Source organism: Oreochromis niloticus, linkage group LG6 (genome assembly GCF_001858045.2).
Source record: "Oreochromis niloticus isolate F11D_XX linkage group LG6, O_niloticus_UMD_NMBU, whole genome shotgun sequence".
Taxonomy (NCBI): Eukaryota; Metazoa; Chordata; class Actinopteri; order Cichliformes; family Cichlidae; genus Oreochromis; species Oreochromis niloticus.
The window spans coordinates 26,401,660-26,427,756 of NC_031971.2; the positions used below are offsets into that span (position 1 = coordinate 26,401,660).

At 38.3% G+C, this 26,097-nt stretch overlaps 2 protein-coding genes and 1 long non-coding RNA gene across 8 annotated transcripts; 2 read left to right on the forward strand and 1 right to left on the reverse strand.

The window, feature by feature from the left end:
* The first annotated feature begins 4,214 nt into the window (after window positions 1–4,214).
* si:dkey-45d16.4 (vicilin-like seed storage protein At2g18540) lies at window positions 4,215–10,326 on the forward strand. Its single transcript, XM_005469992.4, has 7 exons — window positions 4,215–4,389; window positions 5,161–5,283; window positions 5,482–5,623; window positions 5,727–5,835; window positions 6,466–6,556; window positions 6,821–7,006; window positions 8,649–10,326. The coding sequence occupies exons 1-7, from the start codon at window positions 4,353–4,355 to the stop codon at window positions 8,774–8,776; spliced, it is 816 nt and encodes a 271-aa protein (XP_005470049.1). The 5' UTR covers window positions 4,215–4,352; the 3' UTR covers window positions 8,777–10,326.
* On the reverse strand, window positions 8,575–11,340 carry LOC112847127 (uncharacterized). The gene is made up of 3 exons (XR_003220492.1): window positions 11,238–11,340; window positions 8,796–8,889; window positions 8,575–8,681 (listed from the first exon to the last, which is right to left on the reverse strand). It is a non-coding gene; the product is annotated as an uncharacterized LOC112847127 (long non-coding RNA).
* A 187-nt stretch (window positions 11,341–11,527) lies between these two features.
* LOC100704259 (phosphoribosyl pyrophosphate synthase-associated protein 1) lies at window positions 11,528–24,750 on the forward strand. 6 transcript variants are annotated; one of them, XM_025908028.1, is made up of 12 exons: window positions 11,529–11,690; window positions 12,096–12,208; window positions 14,504–14,556; window positions 14,652–14,718; window positions 16,059–16,231; window positions 17,164–17,279; window positions 17,404–17,459; window positions 19,140–19,285; window positions 20,623–20,664; window positions 22,303–22,373; window positions 22,713–22,859; window positions 24,250–24,750. In XM_025908028.1, exons 1-12 carry the CDS (start codon window positions 11,679–11,681, stop codon window positions 24,406–24,408), a joined length of 1,155 nt encoding a protein of 384 aa, XP_025763813.1. In that variant the 5' UTR covers window positions 11,529–11,678; the 3' UTR covers window positions 24,409–24,750. The 6 variants fall into 6 exon arrangements, with proteins under 6 accessions (XP_025763815.1, XP_025763814.1, XP_025763813.1 ...); XM_025908027.1 differs by having other exon boundaries at window positions 11,530–12,208; XM_025908030.1 differs by lacking the exons at window positions 14,504–14,556; window positions 14,652–14,718 and having other exon boundaries at window positions 11,528–11,690.
* Window positions 24,751–26,097: the final 1,347 nt, after the last annotated feature.

The window sequence follows — 26,097 nt, forward strand, 5'->3', positions numbered from 1 at the left end:
GCACCATGTTTTCCATAATTTTATGAGGCTTGTTTGTTACAAAGTGCTTAAAGACACAAATAGCTAAAACTGAACAAAACACACACACACACACACACACACACACACACACACACACACACACACAATAATACCATTTCAAAATGGGAAAATGGGTGAAAGGCAGAAGGCAGAAGTATGGTCATTAAATGGAGCAAGAAAAGTTGAGAGGAGGCATTTTAGAAAGATGTCAGATTGGTGCTAAAAGGAAAAACTCCTCGTGTTGTTCTTGTGGTGGTCACTTTTCCCTGAAACACTTACTGGAAAAGTTCTTTGATCCCAGCATGACCAGCACTGTGTGTCCTGGCTAATTAACAGTCCACTGACATCTGAGCACCAAGGATGCCAGCTGCTGGCACACAGGCTGCTACAGCCTGACTGTTTCATATTCTTTTATGTGCATAACCATGGTGATGATTTGTACTGTAGAAACACAGGTTGTGTGCAGCTGGTGATAACATTTTTCTCTGTTAGTCAGTGTCTGTTAGATTGCGTATTGTTTCCAGCTACTAATGTATTGTTTCCAGGTCATATTACCTGTTATCTCCCTTCAGTCAGAGAATGGCCCGATAAGTCAGAGGTAATGACAGCATTTGCAGTGTTAGCGCCTTTACTTGGAAGGCTGCCATGTTTAATTAACTCTCTCCTAAAGTAACTAATATGGGAGACTGATTTCCTGTCGTTTATAAAAAGCAACTCTGACTCATTCCCCTAAGCCCTCCCTACACACTCCCTCTGTTTCCGTCCCCCACACCTACTAATGTGGTTGCAAAGCACTCCCTCAACCAAATAATCAAATGATTGCAATGCAGCGGGTTGCCAGGTCTGAGTCCCTGTTTACTTGCCTGACATTATGTCAGCAGCAATGCCATGCTAGTGTGGTTTTGCTTACACAAGTAGCAATGACAGAGCGTGAGAGTGTGAGCACCTTTAGGTCTACCTGTGATTTTTGGAAAGGGTATGCTAAATACGGCAACAAAGCTTAACTGAAACAGTGCAGTTTCTTTACCTACATTTACTCCTTAGTTTTTCATTCATGTTTTTTTCTATTTGCATGTTAGGTATACTAAGAATTTCAAATGTTTGTTAAATGGCCTATATTTATATTTATATATAGTGTTATTTACAGCCCTATAGTTTCTTACTGTAAAATATTTTACAGAGAATAAAAGCTTTACAGCATGTAGCATTTATAGCATTGTTATTATACAGTAGTTTTATTTTAGGGTTCTTACTGTAATCTCCATAAAGAGCTTTCTAAAATTTGACTGCCTGTTCTTGCATATACTTTAGTCCTTTTACAGCAAGGTTACTTGTATATGAATGTATTCAACACTTTAACAGCCACACTGAAGGTCAACGCTGGCCTGATGTGATTAATCGCTGCGAGAGTCTGTTATGGTGGCCTATTGCTGTCTAAACCTCTTCTTGGTCACACAAAGACTGGAAACCACATCACACATGCACAACACATGAGCAGTCTGCACAAAACAACCAAAATAAACACCACAAAACCTTTTCGTTAATGATCAATGCAGAGCTTTTCATGAGTCTTTGTGTCCATCATAAAAATATTAAAAACAACTGGTTTGTAAAACTGACTGAAGCGGTGGTTCCCTGTTTAAGAAGGAGGACTGCAGGGTGTGCTCCAACTATAGGCGGATCACACTCCTCAGCATCCCTGGGAAAGTCTATCCCAGGGTACTGGAGAGGAGAGCCTATCTGTTAGTCAACCTCTGATCCAGGAGGAACAACCAGCTCTTTATCCTCTTGAGCAGCGGTCCCCGGTTTATGTCCGAAAATATTTTCATGGACCGGCCTTTAAGGTGTCGCGGCTAAATATAATGAAATAAAACCAGTACCGCTACCAAAAAAAGGAAGATTTATTCATAACACATGGGAAAAGACCCAGGTAAACCGAGTTAACGATAAAAACAAAAAAACCCCCCAATAACAACCCTGAAAACCATAAATTTCACACCCGAGCCTCAACTCTTGCGGCCCGGTACTAAACGACTCACGGACCGGTACCAGTCCATGGCCCAGAGGTTGGGGACCGCTGCTCTTGAGGACATTTGAGGGTGCCCAACCAGTCTACGTGTGCTTTGTCGACTTGGAGAAGGCATTCAACCTGGTCCCTCTGGTTATCCTGTGGGGGGTGTCTGGCCAGTCGTTATGGGCCAATCAGTCCCTGTTTATCTTTAGTGAGAGTTTGGTTCATACTGCCGGCAGTAAGTTAGATTTGTTTCTGGAGGGTGTTGGACTCCACCATGGCTGCCCTGTCACTGACTCTGTTCATAGTTTTTATGGATAGAATACCTGGGCATAGCCAATTGATGGAGGGGCTCCATGGCCTCAGGATCTCATCTTTGCTTTTTGCAGATGATGTGGCTCTGTTGGTGTCATTGGGTGGTGACCTCCATCTCGCACTGGAGTGGTGAAGCAGCAGGAATGAGAATTAGTACTTCCAAGTCTGAGACCATGGTTCTCAGTCAGAAAAAGGTGGAGTGCCCACTCCGAGTCAGGGACGAGTTACTGCCCCAAGTGGAGGAATTCAAGTATCTCAGTGTCTTTTTCACAAGTGAGGGGAGAGTGAAATTGACATGGGAGGCATTTGCAGTGATGTGGATGCCTTACCGATCTGTTGTGGTAAAGAGAGATCTGAGAATAAAAGCAAAGCTGTCAATTTACCCGTCAGTCTACGTTCTTACCCTCACATATATTGATTGAAATAGTGAGGTCACAAAAACAGGTGGCAGAAATTAGTTTTGTCGAAGAGTGGCTGAACTGCTGCTCCTCCACATCGAAAGGAGCCAGCTGAGGTGGTTAAGACATCTGACTAGAATGGCTGCTGGACACCTCCTAGGTGAGGTATTCCTTCCAGGAGGAGGCCCTCGGGCAGACCCAGGACTTGCAGGAGAAATTATATCTCTCAGCTCGCTTGGGAACATCTCAGTGTCCCTCCGGATGAGCTGGAGGAGGTGGCTGGATGGATAGATGGATGGTTTGCAATATTTTTCTCTCTAAGGCATCAGTATTTGCATACTGTTTTTATAATTAACAATACATTACTGTACAAAATGTCATGTATTTATAGTTTGTTAGAGCATTGCTAATGTGTGTGGAGTATATTACATATAGCTGTTTATTCCTGTATGCAATGCACTACTGTGTGATCAACTGTAAATTGCTATATGCACAATTTGCATGTACCGCGGTGATGGACATTGAGGATTTTCTTTTATATATCGTTGCCCAGTTGGGGTGAAGCGTAGATTGCTGTGCCTTTAACGTGTGACACATGGTGTTAGTTTTTAATAGATTCCCCGCAGCGCTTATCATGTCTTCCACCTACGATCGTACAATTTTATAGTTTTACATGTATTTAATAAAGTAGGTCTGTTAATTGTCTTGGGTGCTATTGTTACATGTTTAGAAAGATTTTGTTTCGTGTTAGCATTAAACATTCCTATTGAAATGGGTACCTCCATTTAAATAATGACTTTGGGAACTAGGAGTTACTCTAAAATGTTAAGGACAACATAAGGATATAAAAGAAGCGGAAAGTGTGAAGATAAGCAGAAATAGAGACGCAGGAGCAAATCAGTATAGGGGGAAGGAACAAGTTTGCCTCAAACTTGAAATTTGATTTGTGATTTTGGACCATATATAAAATTGACTTGAAACTTGATTCACTATATGTAACAAATGTTATATAAGCTTCATTTGACAGTTTGTAACTGTTAATACAGTACAAACAGTTTGATGGACAATGCATTGTAATGACAGTCACTAATAGCACTACAAGCATCTTTTGAGTTATTATGACCTTGCCTTCAGCAGACATGAATTATTGCTGCCTACACTATTTTTATTATTATTTATTTTATATTGTAACAAAAAATCTGAGACTGTTGCACAAGCATTTTTGCATGAATTAGAATTAGTCTGTTATTAATAATAGAGGCAGCCAATACAACCTTCGGCCGGCTATGATTAATACCCACTTGTCAATATCTCATGGCTGATAAATATCATCTATTCTGAGTGCTTGGCACTCTCTGGAGCCATATGCTGTCACTACGTTCTGATAAATCAGTAGCAGAAGTCATCTATACGCGTACTTCAGCATTCGACCTGCTGTCCTCTGGCTTCATCTTGTGGTCAAACAGAGTAAGCGCAACTAAAGAAGACGAGCGGTACCACATTGTGATTCTCTGCCAAGTTGAGTTACACGTCAGTAGGGAACCGGTACTGGTGAGTGGACGTGTACCGTGCACGTCAGGCGGTTCCCGGATGCACCAAACAGAAACATGGAACGGGTAGTGGTGGAAGTGCCGATCAACAACGGTGAGATTCATTCCACCTCCACGTCTAACGCGCCTTTCAGCCACTTAAATAACATCTCCTAAACAGCATTTGCTGCTGCTCTCGATTCGTGCAGAGATGCTCCTCCTCCTCTTACGCATTTGGTTCGGCATTAAATTTGCTGTAGCCACAGTGGCGCTATCAGTGCTTTACAGGTTGTCTCGCTTCTCTGATTAATCTGTCGTAGCTGCAGGCTGCTGTCAGCTTGTACACAGTGTGAAACAGTGTAGTCACAGAGTTGCTGTCATCTGTCAAATCGCAGCTCTGCAACTGGCACACTGCCTTTGCCATTTAACCTCTCTTCACCAATACAAAGGCCCAGTTTGTTCTCCATCGTGGTTTGTTATGTCTTTTCCATTAACAAGCAGTGACATGCAATTGCACAATTAAACAAGTAACAGTGAATTAAGGAAAATAATCCAAACAAACAAAAAAACAAATAGATTTTAATTCTATTTTAATCAAAACACATTCGGTTTAATATTTCGCAGGAAGTCTATGTCAGGAAGTGCATTTTTTTTCTTTGATTTTCAAGATTGCTCTAGATTTTATAGGTGTTGTGCAAATTAAGATAATTATAATGCCACAGAGTCAAATTTATGTTTGATTTTCAAGTAGGTCAGAGGTCAAGGGGACCCTAAACTAAGCCCACTGTGTATAAAGAATGTCAGCTCACCAATTCACCTTGCTATATTACAGCATGTTCTTTTCTACTATTTTCAAAAAGTTATCCTATTCTATTTCCAACTTAAGGTTTTTCCCTCGCCTGCCCTTCCACAACCCCACGAAAGCGGCAGGTGCGGTTTTCAGCACGCCATGACATCATCCTTCTGCGAGAGGTTATTGCACAGAATCCCTTTGCCTCCAAAGAGCCAGGTTTGTCTTTTTTTTTTTAATGACTTGTGCTTGAATGCAGACAGCTGCATTTCCTGCAAGATAAATGTTTATGGTGTCAACAAAGTTTTCTGGTGGAAAAAAAAAGTTGTATTAGTTTATTTTCTTCAAGTTGTTAATCGTGTCGTTATTACAAACCTCCTGTATACATTAAGATATGTGTGAACTGATTGCTGTCAGGACGGATTTGGGCACGCGTGGGCGAGATTATCACTGCTGCCCTCCAAGAGGAAAACTTTGAGGTGGATGCCAGGAGATGTAGGGAGAGAACCATGCTGCTGCTGGACTACTACAAGAAACAAGACTTTCCCAGCCTACGCAGGTTGGTTCAGTCAACAAAATTCCAAAACAGGAATAAAAGAAATCTTTGCACTGTATGCATGATGTACAGTATGAGCACGTGTGTGTGCTTTTCCTTTATTCAGGTTTGGAACAGAAAGATTGTATGCCCAGAAGGAGGATCTGCTCCACGAGGTTTTAGAGCTGGAGGCTGAGAAGGGGCTCCTAGTCAGCAATGATGGCACAAAGTACCAGGTGAGTAGCATTATTATTGTGTCGACAGAGAGAGAAGAGCAGGTGAATGTATACTACAATGCTAGTGTAAAACAATGCCTTATTTAATAAGGTCTAAGTCATCATAGATGATAACTGTAATACCAACCCTACTGCAACCCTGTATTTTTGAGAAAGGCACTTTCTTCTGTGGAAGAAAATGAGAATAGTTTTTTTTTTTTTGGACAACATAGACCTCAGAGGGTTGCTTTAGAGGGGTAGATAAATCGTGTAAGTTATAGTATTTCACTTTTTTTCTATACAGTTATAGATTTATCTTTTGGAAATATGGCTCACCAGATTAATGGGAATATTAAGAAAGAAAACATTTTAACATTCTCTGTAACAATCTGCCTAATTTGCTGCTCATAGTTTAGCTTATACCCACAATTACACAAAGGAAGGGCATCTGGCATAAAAATCTCTCAAATCAAACATCCAGGAAATAAGGAAACAGCTAAAAATCACTACATGTAGCACAATCAAGCTCAAATCATTTGTTGCAGCATTTTTTTCCCAAAGCACCATACTCGCAATCATAAAGTAAGCAAAGACATTGAATAAAATGTATATTCTTTGTTGTTGAAATGATCTCTCCCTTATATTTCTTAGGATGATGAGCGGAGAAATCGAGTTGCAGAAGAACTAAGTCTACCAGAACAGGACAAACCCAACATCACAATCCCGCAAACAACCACTACAGGTGAACAGATTCAAAACAAAGACACAAAGGATGTGTAATCCACACTGGTGTCACAGATGCTGTTTAATGTTTAAACTCTTAGTGTCATAACAGCTGGGAAAGGCAGTTTACACAGTATCGTGGTTATTGTTCATTAAATCACCATGATTTTTCAGTTAAAATCGTGATTCAAAGTAAAGACCCTTAAAAAAAAAGAGATAAACTCTTTCTATTTCTGCTGTGGTAGCTTTAGGAACAGTAGCCTGAATTTTAACATAATTACAGAACAAGAAGAAGAGCGTGAGGAAATGACAGAGCTGTCAGCAGCGCCCACAGCCAAGCGGCCCTGCCAGTGCTGCTGCCAAACCTACTCTGAGATTCTCAGCTTCTTGGAGAAACGCTCAGAAGCGGAGCAGCGGCTTCGAGAAGAAGAGCTCGCCTTGCGCCGAGAGGAACTGGAGATTCAGAGAAGTACGATTTTTGCCATGGTCCTTGTAATATCTGCTGGTTTCGTTATTGGCTTCATGCTTTTAGTTATCTCTGTTGCTGTTTTCTCTATTCCCCTGTCTATGTCTTCATGTTTAGTTAACCTTTATAGTTCAGTGTTATTTATTTATTTAATTTTTGCCTGACTCCCCCTCATTAGTTCCACCTGTGCTTTAATTGTTCCCATTTCTTATTTCCAGTAGCCCAGGCATGAGAGTACTCAGTGGGCACTTAATTAGGTACACCTTGCAAGTACTGGGTTGAATGCCCTTGTGCCTTTAGAACTGCTTTAATTATATGTGGATTACATTAAGCAAGGTGCTCGAAACATTCATCATAGGTATTGGTCTATGTTGAGATGACAGCATTCAAGATTCAAGATTCAAAGTGTTTCTTTGTGCAATGAAATTCTTCCTTTGTTGTCCATACACAAATGCCAAGTTAGGTTGAAGGAACAAGATAAATAAGGATAAAAATAATGAAAGATAAATAAATAAGTACAAAAATAAGTAAGTGAAGACAAGTGAGGTATGCAGATGTAAATGTAGATGGATGTACAAAGGAGCTTAATGTGCAAAATGAACTTAGTGTGCAAAGTGTCCTGATGTGCAAATTGCAGTTGAAGTAGGTCAGCTGTTCAGGAGTCTGATAGCAGTGGGGAAGAAGGAGTTGTTGAGTCGGGACGTTCTGCATTTCACACTTCTAAACCCTCGTCTGGAGGGCAGAAGTGTGAACAGTCCGTGTTGGGGGTGTGTGGGGTCTTTGAGGATCTGAGCATCACACAGTTGCTGCAGATTTGTCGGCTGACCCTATATGATGCAAATCTTCTGTTCACCATGTCACTAATAAGACACAAGTAGCCTGTGACATTTAAATGATGCTAGATGCTACTAATGTGTGCCAAGAAAACATGAGAAAACATGCCCCCACACTATTAACATGACTATCTTGAAGCACTGATACAAAGCAGAATGGATCCATGCTTTTATGTTTTTTACGCCAAATTCTGGTTCTATCGCTATGTTGGAGCAGAAATCAACACTTAACTGATCAGGCAACATTTTTCCAATCTTCTTTAAAGTTTTGTCAAGTTTGGTAAGTTTTTGTGACCCAAACTGTAGCCTCAGATTCTGTAGCCAAAAGAGTAGCATCCAGTGTGGTCTTCTGCTTCTGTAGCCCATCTGCTTTAAGGCTTGATGTGTTGTGCATTCAGATATGCTCTTCTGTTACCTGAATTACTTGAATTAATATTAAATTACTGGCATCAGGGAGGTATTTTCTTCCACAGAAAACTGCTTTCACTGGATATTTTGTGTTTTTTGGACCATTCTCTGTAAACAGTGGCTGTGTGGCAAAATCCCAGGGGATTTCCTGAGGTACAGAGATCACCCTGTCTGCCATGCCAGATTCAAACCCCTAAATCAGCTTTTTTTCCCAGACTGATGCTCATTCTGAACTTCCGCAGAACTCAAGCATCATGTTTAGGTTATTAAGTTATTTAAAATGTAAGCGCGCATGAATACTACTCAAATGAAAACAAAACTCTCTAAAACTGATCTGAAAATAATTTTATGAAGATTGTCGAGCTGCCATTGTGCTGACATCCATTTTCACTTCACGTTTTCAGGTAAGATCGCTCTGGAGAGAGAACGTCTGGGAGCTGAGAGAAAAGAGAGAGAGCGGAGATTTGAGCTTGAGAGCCAAGAGAGGCAGGTCATCTTGGACCTTTTAAAAGAGAAGGTGCTGAAAGGCTGACAAATTAAAACTTTATCACCTGCATTTTGATGCATTTCTTTTAGTAAGTTTGCAGGGGTTGGGAGAGGGGAGGGCAAAGTTATCCACTAAAAAGAGGAAGGAACGCAGTGAAACTAGAAATGAAAAGATTATGAGCGTCAGATACTGGTTACCTAGATAAATATGTGGAATTGCTTGAAAAAGTGTTCAGACATCTCATATGTTGTGCACCTTTCTTTTGTTTTATAGTCTTAAACTGGTAAAATTGGCTTTTCCTCATCAAAGTACACTCAATAACTTATTTTTACAGGACAAAATTGATAAAACCACCTGGCCTGTTTCCCCATACATAGTAAAGCATAGTGCTGGTAGTATCATGTAATAGGGTTCATAAAGAAACTTAAATATGAATTTAATTATGCATTTAAAATGCATTTTGGACACTTCCAATTTACTGAAAACAAATTGAGATCCTTTAGAAATATTGGAATAAAGTTCAGAAATCCAGGTGTCCAAAGGCTCTGAATATTTTTGCACATAAGACATTTCAATTTTTTTTTCCAAATTTTAAAAAATGTTTTATCACTTTGAGGAGATTTTAAATTAATGGGACAAAAAGACAGTTTCATTCATTAGAAATGAAATATAAGGCACAAAAACTGTGCAAAGTTTGGAGACTAAATGTAGCTGCAGAATTGACATACAGGTAATGACAGCATCTATAACAATCAGTCGGCACAAACTGATCCATACTAATTGCTATAGATGTTAAGAGACTAGCTGAGTTTTATTTCTCCTGACAGTCTGAATTAGGTTTTTATAGCACTGCAGTAGCTGAAATTAAGTAATGAAAAGCATAAATAGGTGTGGTGTGGCATCTTAGGTGTGGTGACCGACTGAGCCAGAACTGGCAGTCAGGATCATTGTTTATGTTCTGTTATATAAAGTCAATAAACCTAGCCTTTTCCTAGAATGACACCAACAACATTATAAGTTCTTTTCAGAGAATGTACAATTGTTTGCACTGCTAGAATGAAAAAAGCAAACATAATTAATTCATAATAGAGCCTGTATATTTAGGAAATTGGAGTTATGGGGACCTAAATGTTTCTTAGCTCTGTAGCATTTACCCAGATAATTACTTTACACATGCCTTATTTAGACATTTTCTAACTGAAGGCATTTTAAACATAGAAGTAAAACTATATTTTACCGAGAAAATTGCTGTATTTTGAATGGTAAGCACTTTTTAAATGCAAAAATTCAGACTATAACAAGCCAAGAAGAATAAGTCACCTTATTCTTCAGATTGTAAGAATAGGGTTTTTTTTTGTTCTTAATAAAATTACATTGTAATAAAATATTAAAGAACTAATTAATGAAAAGTGAGCACCCTTTTGTAAGTAGTTTAATTTAGCCATTTAAGTTGCTAATCCCTCGTAGGGATCGGTCATCTATAGAAATTACAGTATATATGTTCACGATGCAGCACTTTTTAAAAAACATTTTCTGCTGATGTACAGATTGGTTTTTTATGATCACTTTAGTTTACAGATAGCACTACTGTGAAATTATATAGAAAACAAACTTGAAATGTTATTTTTCCTTACAGTGGGTCTCCACAATGTGTTCTATAAAATATAAGGCAGATAAACAAATTGTTTTAACCTAAAAAAGGTAATGATGTCTATTCCTCAAATAAAACAAATGGTAAAGCGTGTTTGTGTGGCAGTTTATAATCAACATTGTTTACATTTACCCCCTCTTATTCAAGCACAGTATGTTTTAGAATCAAATATACTGCATGTCATAGTGCTGTTATGAAGTGATTCATCATTATCGTCCATTAATCTCCTAAATATTTAAACTCGGGAGGTGGAAGGTCTTAGGTCTTGCAAAAAGGACCTTTTTGTGTGACCTCACATGGAGCAAGTTACTTTCCCATTATATGCAGGGTTGTTTACTAGCAAATTTGCAGACTCTTGACTAGATTTGTTGTATAAGCTTGACAGACATTTTATTTACTTTATAAAGATATATCAGTCACACTACTATAGCAATGAGGGTGGTCACTTTTAGGTAACATGTTTCTCTTTATTTTTCTTTTTATTACTTCTCATTTTCCAGAATTTGTTCGTTTGTTTTGCTTATCAAAATGCAGCTCAAATGCAGACCTTGTCAGGAGGCAATAACCTATGCACAAACACACACAAACTTATTCCATGGGAAAATTATCTTGTCTAAGACAGTAACTTGTCTGTACACCTGCACACCTGCGCTAAAATATGGGGATTAATAAAAATATATATTAAAGAGGCTAAAAAATGTCGTAAATATGACAGGTTTTTCAGTAGAGATGTAAAATTAACTTAAAAACTCTGTATCTTGTAAATGATTTGATACAGATAGCGTTTTTTGTTTCTTTCTTTTTAAAGCTATTTTAATCTGCTGATACTGCACCTTAGACCGAGCGATTACTCACTCGCTCCAGCGTTGCCTCATACGATTTAAAGCAAGAATCCTTTTTTCCATTGCAGCCCCTATAAACAGTGCATGGACAGAGGGGTAAACCAATCCTCGCAGGTCCCACCACATTTCTTTTTTACTCCGTTGCGCTTTAGTTTTAGGTAATACGAATCCCGGTTTCTGATTGGTTAGAAATTTAATCACGCGCGCCTACTATTTCCATCTTATTTCTGATTGGCTCTTCAGCTGTCAGTCGCGACTTTCCCAACATCCAATGAGCGTGTGCACGTGGCGTTTTCTCTTACTGCGACGGCTTTGATACAGAAAGTTTTACCGCAGCCACATTTTAATTATCCGGGCGACGTGTTTGCAGCAGCGGGTTGTAGCTGTACCTAAGGCTGCTTTTGGCATCTTTCAGTTCCCTTTATACTTTCGAAAAGCAGCGCGTTCGCTCTGAATGCGTCACAGCGTAAGTGACCGCATGAAAACGGAGAGCTCAGCTTTCCATCTGCTGTGGACTGTGGTAGAGCGGGGGTTTGTGTGGCGGTTGGCGAATTGTGGGTGGTCGTTGATTCGCTAACGCTAGTGTTGCGTCCGCATTACACGTGGAGCATGTGCTCTTTGTTGGTGTAGCGTATATACAGTGTTTTTGGTTATAGAGTTTTAGTGTTAATTGTATGTTTATTGTATGTAATTTAAGAATCGTCTGCATGGCTGAAATCTAAAACGTGCTCGAACTAGATTCAAGTATAGTAGTCGGTTTTCAGCTAAATTGGGCACTTGAGATAAACAAAGCCAGAGCCCACAGTGAGTCCAAACCAACATGCCAGTTAGACGCTTTGGGGGTCACAGGTCTTTGGTCTCTCATTCTCAGTCCCCAAAGCTGTCCTATGGTTACACGAAAATGAACATTGCCAGAGGTGGCTACCGTGTTTTTTCTGCCAACTCCTCCGCCGCATGCACCGAGCTGGCCCAGAAGATAACAGAGTAAGTGAAATGAATAACTGTTGACTTAATGTGTTCGTGTCATTGCAACATATTTAACGATTTAATAACGATGAGTACATAGCCATGTTGCTCCATGTGTGTGATGTTGACATGGCCTTGCTAGCCAGTCAAGTTTCTGTCAAAACACCACTTTACAGCTGCACGCGGGTGACTTTACGTTGTTTTTAATTCAGTGCGACAAAAACAATCACTACTGTGAAAACTGTGGACCAAGGCATGACAATCACACTACTCTCGCCACAAGATGATGGTGTAACTGCTCAGCGTAGTGTGACCCAGTGTCCATGGCCTACATTCATGCATTACGTAATGCATTTTCAAAACATCCTTTTAACACACTACAACAAGTTTTATGGCAAATACTGAACCAAAGATCACAAGCATTAGAAACGGAGATAAAAAAAAATAAAATAAAAAAAAAGACTGTTCTCTGAACATTTTAAGAAAATCCAATTAGTGGATATGCATCACCTCATTGTACCTGAAGATGTAACAGTAAATCTGCTGTAAGTGCCTACATATTAGTTATATGTTCAAGTATTGATGTTTACTTCAACTAAACTGCCTCTCTTACTTTTTGATAACTGATTGCAGATGTCATTAAATTATGGTCTAACTATTTAATTGGCTTATTGGTTCTAAAACCTGATTTATGTATACTCCAATTTATGTACTTTAATGGTCAACATAACCAAAACTGACACTTTTCCTGAAAATCATTTTATTTTGAAGTGCTATTACATAGTGACAAAACATTAAGGACAGCACTGTACAGTGAAGAATTGTTTTTATTAGGTAATCACAAATCTGGGTTTTTTTTTTCTGCAATGGGAGATAAACCAGGTAAACCTGTCAGACTTGTCAGTGGTAATCATTGTTACAAAGTTATTTAATTGGCCTTGATTCATAGAGCATGTACATGAGGCAGTGTTTCTTTTGGTTAAAAACAAGTGGTTCTCTTACTGTAATTTGACAGCATCCTTTATTTTTTGTTGTTTTGTTGTTGTTTTTTTTGCACCTGTAGCCTTGTCAGATGGCCAGATGGAAGTTGCACTTCCCACCCAGTAGGGAGGGGAAAGAATCAAGGTTTCTTAGTTTTCAGTACTTGGCAAAGTTGCAGGAAATTTTTTTTAGCCAGATTATGCTTGCATTTTCGTGTTTTCTTGGGGAGCAAAGGTTTTAAAAAATGACGGAGAAAACGGAGAGAAAAATATTAATGAATACTGTACTGAATATTTATGCTGAGGTGCACTCAGAGGCTGGGTATGACTACGGCCCGAACAAAAGCGTCCTTATTTTTATTCTTCACTGGATGTGATGAAAGGAAAACAATACGCTTGTAACCTTCCCTGATTAGACAAATAGATCTTTCTATGAACGGCTAAAAGAAAAAAAAACTTAAGGAGCATGTCCCATATGTCCAACTCCTGTTTTTATTGGGCTACTTTATGGTACTGTCATAACAAAAAAAAAAAAAGAGCTATCTCAAAGATTGTAACAAGTCTGAGATTTATGAATGCAAACAGGGTGAGGCAGCAATGCAGAGTACAGACCGATGGGTTCTCTGCTTGTTTTACTGACAGAGTATCCCACTGATAATAAGCAAAGACCTTACTACTCTGTAGTGTGCTTTAAACAGCAGGCAAGTTCATTTGTTGTAATTGGTGCTCATATATGGGATATATGTATTTTTTATATTAATAACATCATTATGTGCTCAATTAGACTCTGCTGTATTTGTGAAGTTTGTGGTGTCTGTGGCTGTTGCGTTTTGACCTAAATAACTTCTAGTTAAGATTTATATTTTTTGTAAGAACCACAACTTATCAGGGCCCAAAGTGAGGTGTTTACCTTTGAGACTAACAGTAAAGAAACAAAGTACAATTTCTATGATGTGATCCAGGGGGATAAAGCAAGTAAAGAAATGTCTTATTTTGTCTCACCAGTAAGCTCAAACTTCCAAATTTATATCAGAAAATATAAAAGGTCAGTTATCAGTGACCAAAATTATTTGTTAATTATTTGTATTTCTTAAAATCATTTAAGAAACTGATCATTTCACCTGTACAAATGGATTTTGACGATGTTGATAGCCAAAAATGATCAGGTTTGTTTTCACATATGAATGTAATAATTTTAAACTTTAGTTCTTCTATTTCTACTAAGCTGCTGGGCAGAAAATAGTGTCTTAGTACAAAAGTAATATTTACACGCTTCAGTTAGTGCAATACTCCAAGGTATGTTTTTTTAACTCTTTATTTTTTTTTTCCCCAGGCGTTTGGGGGTGGAGTTGGGCAAGTCAGTGGTTTATCAAGAGTCAAATTCAGGTGAGGCCAAGCATTCAATGTCAAATATTAATGAACTATAGTTTCCTGTTGCCACAGTAACTCATGAATACATAAAAACTGTACTTTTTATTCAGAGACTAGAGTGGATGTGAAAGAATCTGTCCGTGGACAAGACATCTTTATCATTCAGACCATTCCCAGGTGAGACAGAAGGATGTCTTTAGCCAAAAAAAAAAAAAAAAAGATTCATCATTTAAAGGTAGTATTTGGTTTTATTAAATGTATCATCCAGCGACACCAATATTGAGTTAGAAAAAAACAAAAGAACAAACAAACAAAAAAAAGCATAGATTGGCCACCTGGCTTGAAAAGTTAGCTAGTTGTTTTGATCAGCTAGCATTCCTAATAAAGTGGCCAGTGAATGTATATGTTTTACAAGAAGTGAGAGTGAACGGTTGGCTGGATTAGGTGGAACTGAAAAAGATGACCCCAAATGAATGCAAATGTATCGCTTTCTGTTTGATATGTAAATGAGCAATTAACTGCAAACACGTCAGCTAAGACAACTTTATACTTTGATAAAATAATAAAGTTCTGATCAGACACAACTCTTAAATCTGTTTATTTAATGTTCTAAAGTGAAATCAGTGTCTTTCAAAGCTTTATGTTACGAGCACGTGTCTTTTATGTGACACAATAACATGGCCAGCTTTTTAAAATCTAGATATGATCTCAGATAGTTACTAGCACTTCTAACAGGAGTCGAAGCATATCTATTTTTGTGCTGTGACTCAGTTAAGTTTTTCTTTTCGTGTCATGTGAGGTGAGTTTTCCACTTTGTTTGTGGCTCTGGCTCTGAAAAACAACCAGAGATCATCGAGGTTGTCGGCTTCTAGAGCTTCTCCTATTGAGTGTGCACAGAGGGAGCAGATAACTCACCTTCCTATCTACATGTTGTGTCTTGCCATTTAAAAAAAAAAAAAAAAAAAAGTAGTCAAACTGGTCCAATAATAAAGTAAATAACTTTCCTGACAGTCATCATCACAGCACAGTTTTGATTTGTAGTTACTATAGATCAGAATCATCTGTTAGACATTTTCTTACATGCAAATGTTTTTCCTGGGTCAAACTTGTCATTTAAGTTAGCTGACTTTTAAAGCTGTTCTTGTCTCGGGGTTCACAGGAAAAACCTGTTTCGATGGTGCAGGTTATTCGTAAGTGATGCAAATGTTTTTTTTTTTTTAAAAAGTTAACCTTTGTTCAGATACAGTGCTGTTTGCACTGGCTGTTGAGATGATGTTTGCAAACAAATGTTTAATGGCAGACCAAACAGTTTCTTTCACCTCATAATTATAAAGCATCGTTCTGTATGTATGTGTGTGTGTGTGTGTGTGTGTGTATGTATATGTATATATATATATATATATATATTTTTTTTTTTGTCCCTAGATTCAGTATTCCATACCTGTACCTTGCAATCCGTGGCACCTGATATGGTCTCTTATTTCTTTCTTTCTTTCTTTTGATGTTGTGTTGTTCAGAGATGTCAACACAGCTGTCATGGAGCTGCTGGTTATGGCTTATGCCCTAAAGACGTCCTGTGCCAAGAACATCATCGGGGTCATTCCCTACTTTCCTTACAGCAAGCAGTGCAAGATGAGGAAGAGAGGCTCCATTGTCTGCAAGCTGCTAGCATCCATGTTAGCAAAAGCTGGTATATACACTGTTCTCATTTTCGTTGTCATCATTGTTTTGTTTTTTTATACCCAGTAAAAGAAAGTGCAGATTAAAGTGAACAGTCAATGACACTAAAAGTAGAAGGGGAGGTACATTAGGACTGTAGCTTGAATTGTGAAAATTGTTTAGTAGTGATGCTTCATCAGACCCAAGTTAAATTTTTTTCTTTCAGTCTGACTCAGTTTTTACCCCCCAGCCGTAAAAGGCTGGCGGGGGATTGTCGTCATCCTGCTGGCTGGGCGGTTGGTGTGGACACCCACGTTTTTGAATGCGATAACTTGAGAACGAGGGGTAGGAGTGTAAGGAGCAGGAGTAAGTGTGTGTCTTGCCTGCTTACTAGGCTTGAAGACAAGATTTGTTGCCTTTTTCCATGCATGTTTGTTTTTTAGTAACCTATAGCAGTTACTGTTATTGTAGTATTGTGGTCTTTTGCCAGAATGTTATTCATTGTCTAGTTTTTCAGTATGTTCCAGGTCTTGCTCAGTCATACTGTTTATGCTTCTTCCAAAGTGCCAAATGGCAAACAAATACCTGCAAGTTGGTAGAAAATCTTCATGTGTGATTATGAGTCAGCCACTAGAAGTTGTGAAATGTACAAATGTTTCAAAATTTGTGCACCATGTACAGGCTTGGAGATGTTGAAACTGTACATGTAAATACCCAAACGTATTGTTTTGCAAAATGTCCATCCTTTTTATCGTTAATTCCATTTGCTTATTTCAGTTGTCTTAGTTCACTGGCCTTAAAACCAATGATTTAATAATTTGCCAAATCTATCAACTTTTAAACAAATCAAAAAAATTTTTTTTTCTGTCACCAATCTTGAAGAGCTTTAATTTCATGCTACAGGGATTTCTGAAACTATATAGTCTCACACACATAAACATATGTCATGTGTTTGTACTGCAGGGCTAACTCATATCATCACTATGGATCTTCACCAGAAAGAAATCCAAGGCTTTTTTAACTTCCCCGTTGACAACCTGAGAGCTTCCCCTTTCCTCATCCAGTACATTCAGGAGGAGGTTAGGTTGCTTTTGTACTGTAGGCTCAACAAGACGTGCCTCCTCATCAAACATACACACAAATAGTGTTTTACTGTTATGTATTAATGGTTAGAGGTCAAGAGTATTTTTTTTTTCTCTTCAGATCCCAAACTACAGGAATGCTGTCATTGTTGCAAAGTCCCCCTCGGCTGCTAAGAGGTAATTTGGCAAGTCTGACAATGCCGATATCTTTAAAGTTGCTATTCTGAAATGCTTTAGTACTGTTTCTCTTGACTTTTTTGCCTTCACTATACTGAATGATGTATATGCAGTTTGATGTTTAAGGGGTATTTTCAAATTAAGCTGAAATAAAGCTTAAAGTGTTATCTTTTGTGGGCTAGAAAAAAGTCAGATAAAAACTACACACACCTTAGTATTCAAAACGTAAAGACTGAATTAATGGTGCAGCCAGGTTTTTATAAACTGTAGGATGTTTTCAAGCATGAGGTTCTTCCTCATACTCGAGTGTTGAGTCTTGTGCTCAAAGTCACATGGATACTAAAGTCCCTATGGGACCTGCCTGGTGTGTGGGTCATTCTGTTAATATACTGTGAAAGCTAGTCCAGTAAGCAGCTTACATAACTAATAACCTATTGAAACTTTTTGGTCCTTTTATGATCTTCTTAACATTTCAGGTGTTTGCTACATGCACTGTGCACAATTCTCTTCAGAGCAAGCTACACGTTCCACAGTTTTTTTTCCATTGTCACAGATTGAATCAGATGCTTGTTGTGTAGTAGCTTTATGGAATCATGTTTGCTGTTAGTTACATTCACAGAACATGACATCCTGTTTTTTAAGAAAAAAAATCATCACTAATCATAGGTTTAGCAATCATAGCAATAATAGGTTTCAGAGCTATTAACATTATGGGCCTGCACCATTTGTTTGCTTCGCTCATGTATGATCACACAGGCATGTATGCTAATTTAAGAAAGTAATATAAAAACATATATTCATGGTTCTTCTTTGCACACTACATATTAATTGTGTAAGACAAAGCAATCACTTACAGGCTCTGTTAGCATCACAGTTACTTGTTTAAAGACATGCATAACAGCACATTCCAGTAACCCCCATGTGCCACTGCTCTTAAAATTGTTTTGAAAATTTTATTTGCAAATGATAACATACACATAACAAAGACTTGATGTCGATGTTCATTTTGTGATCAGCTACTACACATATACATTTGTAAGGATCTGAGTGTTATAAAAATAATTCCCAACACTATAAATGCTATATACATGTTAACGATACTGGTGCTCTAGGAAGTTCTTATAGTAACTTACATCCAGATTGAGGAACCCATCTAGGGTTAAAATAAAATTAAAACCAAAGTGTAAAAGAAGGGGGGAGGGGCAGAAATAATACCTATAGTAATAACAGCAATGAGAATAAAAGGAACAAAATAATAATCATAATAATAATAATAATAATAATAATAATTAAGAAGGAATAACTTAGGAAAAGCAATTGTGAATAAAGCTGTTTTAACTTATTTTTAAAAATGACTAAGGTTGGAGACAACCTGACCTCAATGGGTAGTTGGTTCCAGCTATAGGCTGGTTGTAGGATGTGCAGTGCTTTGTAGGCTAAACTGGGCTGAAAGTGAAAGTGTGGACAAGCTAGAGACTAAATTAAGAAACAAAAAAATGCCTAACGGCTTGTATGGCCTCCTTATTGTGCTTTTGTGTTTTCAATATACCACTTTTTCTTTGTTGGTATAATCTCTGTCCTTTGCAAACTTCTTTCTGCTCTCTTTTCTCTGTGTATTTTTTATGTGTTGTTTTTGTCAGTTTCTTTGACATTGTGTGTCTGCATGTTTGTCTGTCCTAGAGCTCAGTCCTATGCTGAGAGGCTGCGACTTGGGCTGGCAGTGATACACGGGGAGGCCCACCACTCAGAGTCCGATATGGCTGATGGTCGACATTCTCCCCCTCTGTCTCGAGCTATCACAGGACACACTGGCCTGGAGCTACCATGTAAGATAAACGGTGCAAACTGATCTGTATCTGTTGTTGTTGTTTTTCTTTTTTCTTTTTTCTTGAAGCCTTGGTGGTCATTCACAGATATTATAATTTTACTGGGAAAGTACACTGTTTTATGACTAACTCTGTTTTTTGTTACTGGCTGTCTTTAGAAAAATTCTTTTTTATTTTCATGTTGATTGTTAGAAAGATTCCACAAGCTCCCTGTTCCTGTTTTGATTCTTTGCCAAGACACCAGCAGTGTTCTTTTAATGTTTGACTTCCTCAATTCTTACCTTAGTGTGCATAATAGTCATGAGAGCTGCCCTGTAAAACAGCACTGGCAGAGTCCTGACTGAGAGGCTCTCCCATTGCATATTATTTATTTTGACCACTAACTCATTGGTATATGCCAGGTTTAAAACAATGTGTTGTCAAACATGACATTTTCACTAAGAGTGTAATGTTTATTCAAACTTGGGGACCATAAATATAGATTAGCATCCATCCATCCATCCTCTCCTGCTTATCAAGTTCAGGGGGCTGGAGCCTATCCCAGCTACCAAAGAGGGACAGATGGGGTACACCTTAGACAGGTCACTGACCTGTCACAGAGCCAGGAGAGATTAGCCCTATTTGGCTAACTCTGACACATTTGCATGATTGATCCAAGTCAGGGTAATTGATATGCGTTCTCCCTTTTAAATAAAATAAACAGAAAGCCTCTTCTTTGTATTCACTATGAACAGACAACTACATCTGATCATAATTCAGATCAAAACCATTTCATTCATTTGTGCTAAGCTTGACAGATAGACCTCCATAAACTGGCACGGTGCTGTAGGCACTGCAGGAGTTTTAAAAATGTTAACACATTTCAAGATAAGAGTAATGCTGATGGCACAGTAACAAACAGCAACATGTGCAGTTTTCCCAAAAGCTTGCAGGCCAGCTCTGCCTCAGACATTGTTATAACCACCTGTGAAATATTGCAGGCGCTTCCTGCCACCGTCCCTTCCTTCATTTCAGCGCCAGATTTATTTCCCTCATCTCATTCCATCCTATGTCCTCTCCTTTCAGCTAAACCATCTTCCCTGTTCTCCCGCCTCAACTTGGAAATATGTCAGCAATATCTTTTTGCTCTCTCCAGCAAGGGCTGAATCTGACTCTTGTTATGTCATCACCCCCAATTTCACTTTGCATTGATTACATAAAATGTCAGTCCATGGTTCACAAAGGCCCTTTAGCTCTAAGCCCGGCTGCTCTGGGTTTTTAGAATAATTTTTGGGAGGTATTGAATTATTTGTCTAATCGTGCCATAATGTTTTGTACCATCCTATTCTTTTCCACAGCAAGCAGCAGACAGGTCCCATTCCCTGGGATAGAGCTCCCAAGTATGATCATATTGCCTGAATCCATTCTTGCCTCCTATTGATTGTTTATGCTTCCCTGCATGGAGTGACAGTGAGTTGCTGAAGGCTTCCACTTCTAAGTGGCACTGGTCACTTGCAAAACCTGAATGAGGTTTCCTCTTTTTAGGATTGAATCACTACTTTTTTCCTATCACACACTGTTCTGAAAAATGAATACGGCATGTCACACTAGCACTGTGACTACATTTCAAATTGACGTTAATAAAACCAGTTAGTGCAGAAAAAGAAGGGTTATACCCCATACCATGTCAACATTAAATACTGTGATTAAGTAGAGTACTTTCGTGACCCACAAAGGTATTTACACTGAATTTCACATACACTGAGTGAAATGCACTGTCTTGATATTCATCTTTGAGCCACAGTGTCTGATGAGTGTTCATGGTAATTGCTGGAAGCCTTCAGTTTTACATCATCTGTTAAAATAATGATTTTATAAAACTAATAATTGTTACCCGAGTGAGAAACTCTTAAATGAATGATATTATGAATAAAGTATTAAATTATGGGCTGAAGAAAAGCCTCTAGGCCAGGGATAGGCAACTCCAGGCCTCGAGTGCCGGTGTCCTGCAGGTTTTAGATCTAACCCTGGGTCAACACACCCGAATCAAATGATTAGTTCATTACCAGGCCTCTGGAGAACTTCAATACATGTTGATACAGCTGATTCAAATTGCTAACATGTATTTGACCAAGGACACATTTAAAACCTGCAGGACACCAGGACTCGAGGCCTGGAGTTGCCTACCCCTGCTCTAGGCATATTAGCATTTTAGTGTTAACTCAAAACTCTTGTTTATTAATTGCTTAACATGGTGGCTTAACACCACCCTTTGATAGTTGTGTTTTGCACTGTGATTGCATCATCTTGTTTGAAGTTTCTGTTTTTCAGTTTTAGGTGTCAGATTCTGCGTGATTTCTTCTGTCCAAAACAGCTAAATAGTATTGAGACTTTAGTTTCATGACTTCCTTCTCAATCCAGAAATAACTATTTTAAAATGTATATTTTGCACAGTAGCCTTTGTTCATCTGATTTTTGGCATTATTGGGACTTCCACGTGGGAAACGCAACAAATAAGACGTTGAGTTTTAGACCTGAATCGATTTTTGCTTGAAATCCCTTCAGGTACATTTTAGTGTTATATGTTTGGGTTGAGCAACTTGAATTTCAATGACCCTTAGTGAATCTCCAAGATGAACCTTTTTATATTCTTATGGTCGTAAATAGTGTTTTGGATTACAAATAAGAATCGATTCTGGTCTGTGTTTTCTAAGGGAAACCCAGTTCTGCACTCATATCTACCACTGTACCGAAAGCAGCTGTACGTCTTGGTTTGGATTTAGTTGGAAGGACAAATGTGAAAACTGTGGAATTATATATTTTGCCAAAATCTTAACAGTTTAAATGGTACTGTGGTAGCTTGAAGCTTATTGGGTTAAAGCTGTCTTGCATGGTGTTTGCAGGTTTTAACCAAATCCCTTCTCACCAAATGTTCCTTAACTTTACCTCATTCCAATAAGCTTCATCTGATTTGGGTTAAAAGAAAAGACCTGTCCTTTTTTTCCTGAGAGTAATGCTGATATTGTTGTGTCTTTTAGTGATGATGGCAAAGGAGAAGCCCCCTATCAGTGTTGTTGGCGATGTAGGAGGCCGAATTGCCATCATTGTTGTAAGAGCTCTAAGTTTTATGTGATTATCTTAAAACAGTTTAGAAATCCACTATTTTAACTGAATAATGGCATCTCATACATATATGTATTGGTTGGAAACAGCTTTAGTGGGAGGTTTATAAAAAAGTGCAGTGTGATCATATCTTTTCCGTGTTCAGAATTTATTGCAAATTTTCAATAAATTAACAATAAATAATCCTCTTTCCAATAAAAGATTTCAAATATAGTTAGTAATGCCACTGCATAAGCTACAGGGATGGAAAAGGCTTCTTTTTGTTAACACCAAAATGTAAATGTTGAAATTCAGTTTTTGTGTGTATGTGTGGGCATTTTCTTAGGATGACATTATAGATGATGTGGAAGACTTTGTTGCAGCAGCAGAAATTCTGAAGGAGAGGGGAGCGTACAAGATCTACGTCATGGCTACACATGGCTTGCTGTCAGCAGAGGCTCCGAGACTAATAGAAGAATCTGCTATTGATGAGGTAAAATAATGTGCACTTAGATTATAAATGCAATTATAATTAATTGATTATAATTACCCGTTACTGACATGAACTTTTAGCAGTCCATGGAAACTCATCAGCATTAGAGATCTGCTGGAGTCTTTCTGTAAAAGTAAAATTTGTGGGTAAAAAATTTCACAACCAAACCTTCGAAGCAGTCTCATCCTAGATATGCATGCAGTGGCCACTTAATTAGGTACACGTTTTCATTAATAATGCTGTCTAATCAGCCAAGCACATGGACATGTCTCAGTGCATTTAGGCATGTAAACGTTGTCAAGATGACCTGCTGAATTTCAAACTGGGCATCAAACGGGTGATTTAATGATTTTAAGTGATAGAATGGTTGGTGGTGCCAGATTTGCTCATCTGTTTTTCAGAAATTGCTCATCTATTGACATATTCCTCTTCTCGGGGAGAGAATGCCTGAGTCATGTCAAAGGAAAATGGCCAAACTGATTTAAGCCTGGGTTTCTGCTGCAACATTGGGGTGTTAGGGTCAGAATTCAGTGTAAACATGAAAGCGTGGCTCCATTCTGCATCGTTTCAAAGCGGATAGTGGTGATGTTATGGTGTGGGGAATAATTGCTTGGCACGCTTAGAGCTGCTTCCAGCAAGTTAATGCGGCATGTTACAAATGGATCTAATTATCCCAAACTGGTTTCTAGAATGTCACAGTGAGTTCATGCTCTCAAATGGCCTCCATAGTCACCAAATCTTGATTCAATACAGCACTTTTGGGATGTGGAATGGGAGCTTCTCATCATAGATGTGCAGCTGACAAATCTGCAGCAACTGTGAGATGTCATCATATCAATATGAGCCAAAATCTGAGGAATGTTTCTAGAACCTTGTTAAATCTATACTACAAAGAACTAAGGCACTTCTGAAGGAAGTAGGAATCAAACCCAGTACTAGCAGGTTGCAGCTAATAAAGTGTGTGGTGATGTACATCTACTATATATCTAATGAGATGTATTCCTTCCCATAATTTCCATAAGGGAAATTAACAATCATAATGTTTTGTGTATATTAAATCTTTATTTGTTCAGCTTTTTATGCTTTCATGCTTGGGTGTTGTTTTGTGTTCTAGCTTAAGAAAGAACAAAGTTCGAGAGTTTGGGTGAAATAATTGCTTTTAGTAATAACAGACGTAATGAATGAAAAATACCATTTTATTAACATGAATAAAATTACAAGATGTAACAACATTTGACACATGCAAAATAGAAAATGCACTACTAAGTAAAGCTTTATTTGTCCTTAACTTCCGGTGTTGTTAAATAATAGAAAATTTAAGATTGTGCTTCAAAGAAAGGCTAAACCTGTGTAAAATACTTTGAGACCAAAGGGTACATTGTGCTTCCAGGTGGTGGTGACCAACACTGTTCCCCATGAGGTCCAGAAGCTTCAGTGTCCAAAAATCAAAACCGTGGATGTCAGTATGATCTTGGCTGAGGCGATCAGACGCATCCACAACGGAGAATCCATGGCCTATCTGTTCCGCAACATTGCTATGGATGACTGAGGCGACACACACGTACATTTAGGCTACATCATTAATAAGCACATACACTGAGGACCAAGAATCCAGTTTACTTTAAGCTCGGCTTTTAAGCTGTTACAGTTTGTTTTCCTGTTAATCCTTAGAGAATAACTGACTCTGTGTACTGTATGTTACATATGAAACTCAGACTTTGCTTTATTTCTCTTATCTGTTACACAGAAGAACTGTATACACTACTCAATGGTTTCACTTCGCTAATGTGTCCTTCATACAGTCTGACAACTTAAATGTCACAAATGATGTATCACGTGGACCCTCTCATTACACTGTAGCGTGTGGCAAATAAAGCTGTTCTTCATGGGGCTTTTTTATGTTTATTTTTTATCTATTAATTTATTTTTTTGATACCATCTTGATTCAGAATGATAAATGCTAAGCTGAATAACTGGGTGGGGAAGTAAAGCTCTACACCACATCTAGCATTTTCATATACATTCATTTGTATTTTACCATAGATGTGTGAAGATTTTTGTGGAACTGCCAGAAAACTACAGTAAAGCGGCTTCACACCTGAACTGAAACTCTCGGTAGCAGTTTCAGTCACTGTTCAGGCGGCTGTTTTTGTGAAGCATGGAAAAGCATGAAGTAACCACCTGCAGTTGGTTTACAATACTTCATGATTAATACTTTAGCAGTTGTCATATGTGATAACGCACAATACTTAGGAGGAAATGAAATGCAGTCCAGATAAGGAAGGGGAAAAATGATTTGTGGTTTTGGAGCCAGGCCGTTGAGATTTTCTTTTTTAAAATAAATTCTGAGAATAGAAATCTTTTGCAAGCAATGTAAAGTAAACTAGATGATCAGAATTTCAAGTTTAAAGCAGAAACTTTAATAGTGGATGCTGCTTTGTATTAATTAAAATTGAATGTAGTTTTCAGGTGACTTTTTTCAACATTATTCAAAAAAGGCAAATCTATAAGTGTATTACTCATCGAAACATGACTCACAAATGAGTAAATATAGACATGTGGCAGGTTTTGTTTTTCTACAAAGAGACAAAACATTTAAATAACTACATTTTCACATGCGGGCACCACGCAGACATTTCGTAATCTTTGTGTTTCTGTCCAAGACCCTGAACTTGTTCTAAACGCCTCAGAGTCACTTCAATCTGCTGAGGAGCTTTGACCAAGTCTAGGGGCAGAGACGTGTTATTGGAAAAAAAAAGTCAGAACTGTATAAATAGTCACCATCCCAGTAAATATGATCGTTTAGCATTAATAAAAGCATTCTCAGTGGGATAATAAAATATGTACATGTATTTTAAAGACCTTAAGCTATTCCTTGTTGTAAATTAAAGTACAACTCCATGTAACAAGATGACAAAAGCACACACCTGCGTGACTGTGAAGCTGTTAGGCCTCTCTTCCTTCGCAAATGAGCAAGAGCAGAGTGCGGAAGAATGTTTAAATGTGGACTGAAAGAGGAACTGCCCACAAACGTTTACCAGGCCACTTCCTCAAATTAAAACAGGAAACTTTGTTCAGTCTAATCTGATTGGGGGGGGGTGGGTGTTCGGACCAGAACTACAACTGTCTCCCAGTTGCATGTAGGGGAACCATGCACAGCTATTTCAGGAACTGCATAATGATCTGTGTTGTCAGCCAGCTACACGCTAGTACTGCACAACTGTTCAGTATTCAAATG

What these genes read in the sequence shown, in the direction of transcription:
- si:dkey-45d16.4 (XM_005469992.4), top strand. Translation starts at nt 4,353, where the DNA reads ATGGAACGGGTAGTGGTGGAAGTGCCGATCAACAACG. An exon ending in CTTTGCCTCCAAAGAGCCAG is followed by an intron (nt 5,284 to 5,481) that starts GTTTGTCTTTTT and finishes GATTGCTGTCAG; the next exon opens with GACGGATTTGGGCACGCGTG. An exon ending in GGAACTGGAGATTCAGAGAA is followed by an intron (nt 7,007 to 8,648) that starts GTACGATTTTTG and finishes TCACGTTTTCAG; the next exon opens with GTAAGATCGCTCTGGAGAGA.
- LOC100704259 (XM_025908027.1), top strand. Translation starts at nt 12,045, where the DNA reads ATGCCAGTTAGACGCTTTGGGGGTCACAGGTCTTTGGTCTCTCATTCT. An exon ending in ATCATTCAGACCATTCCCAG is followed by an intron (nt 14,719 to 16,058) that starts GTGAGACAGAAG and finishes TGTGTTGTTCAG; the next exon opens with AGATGTCAACACAGCTGTCA. An exon ending in ATCCATGTTAGCAAAAGCTG is followed by an intron (nt 16,232 to 17,163) that starts GTATATACACTG and finishes TTTGTACTGCAG; the next exon opens with GGCTAACTCATATCATCACT.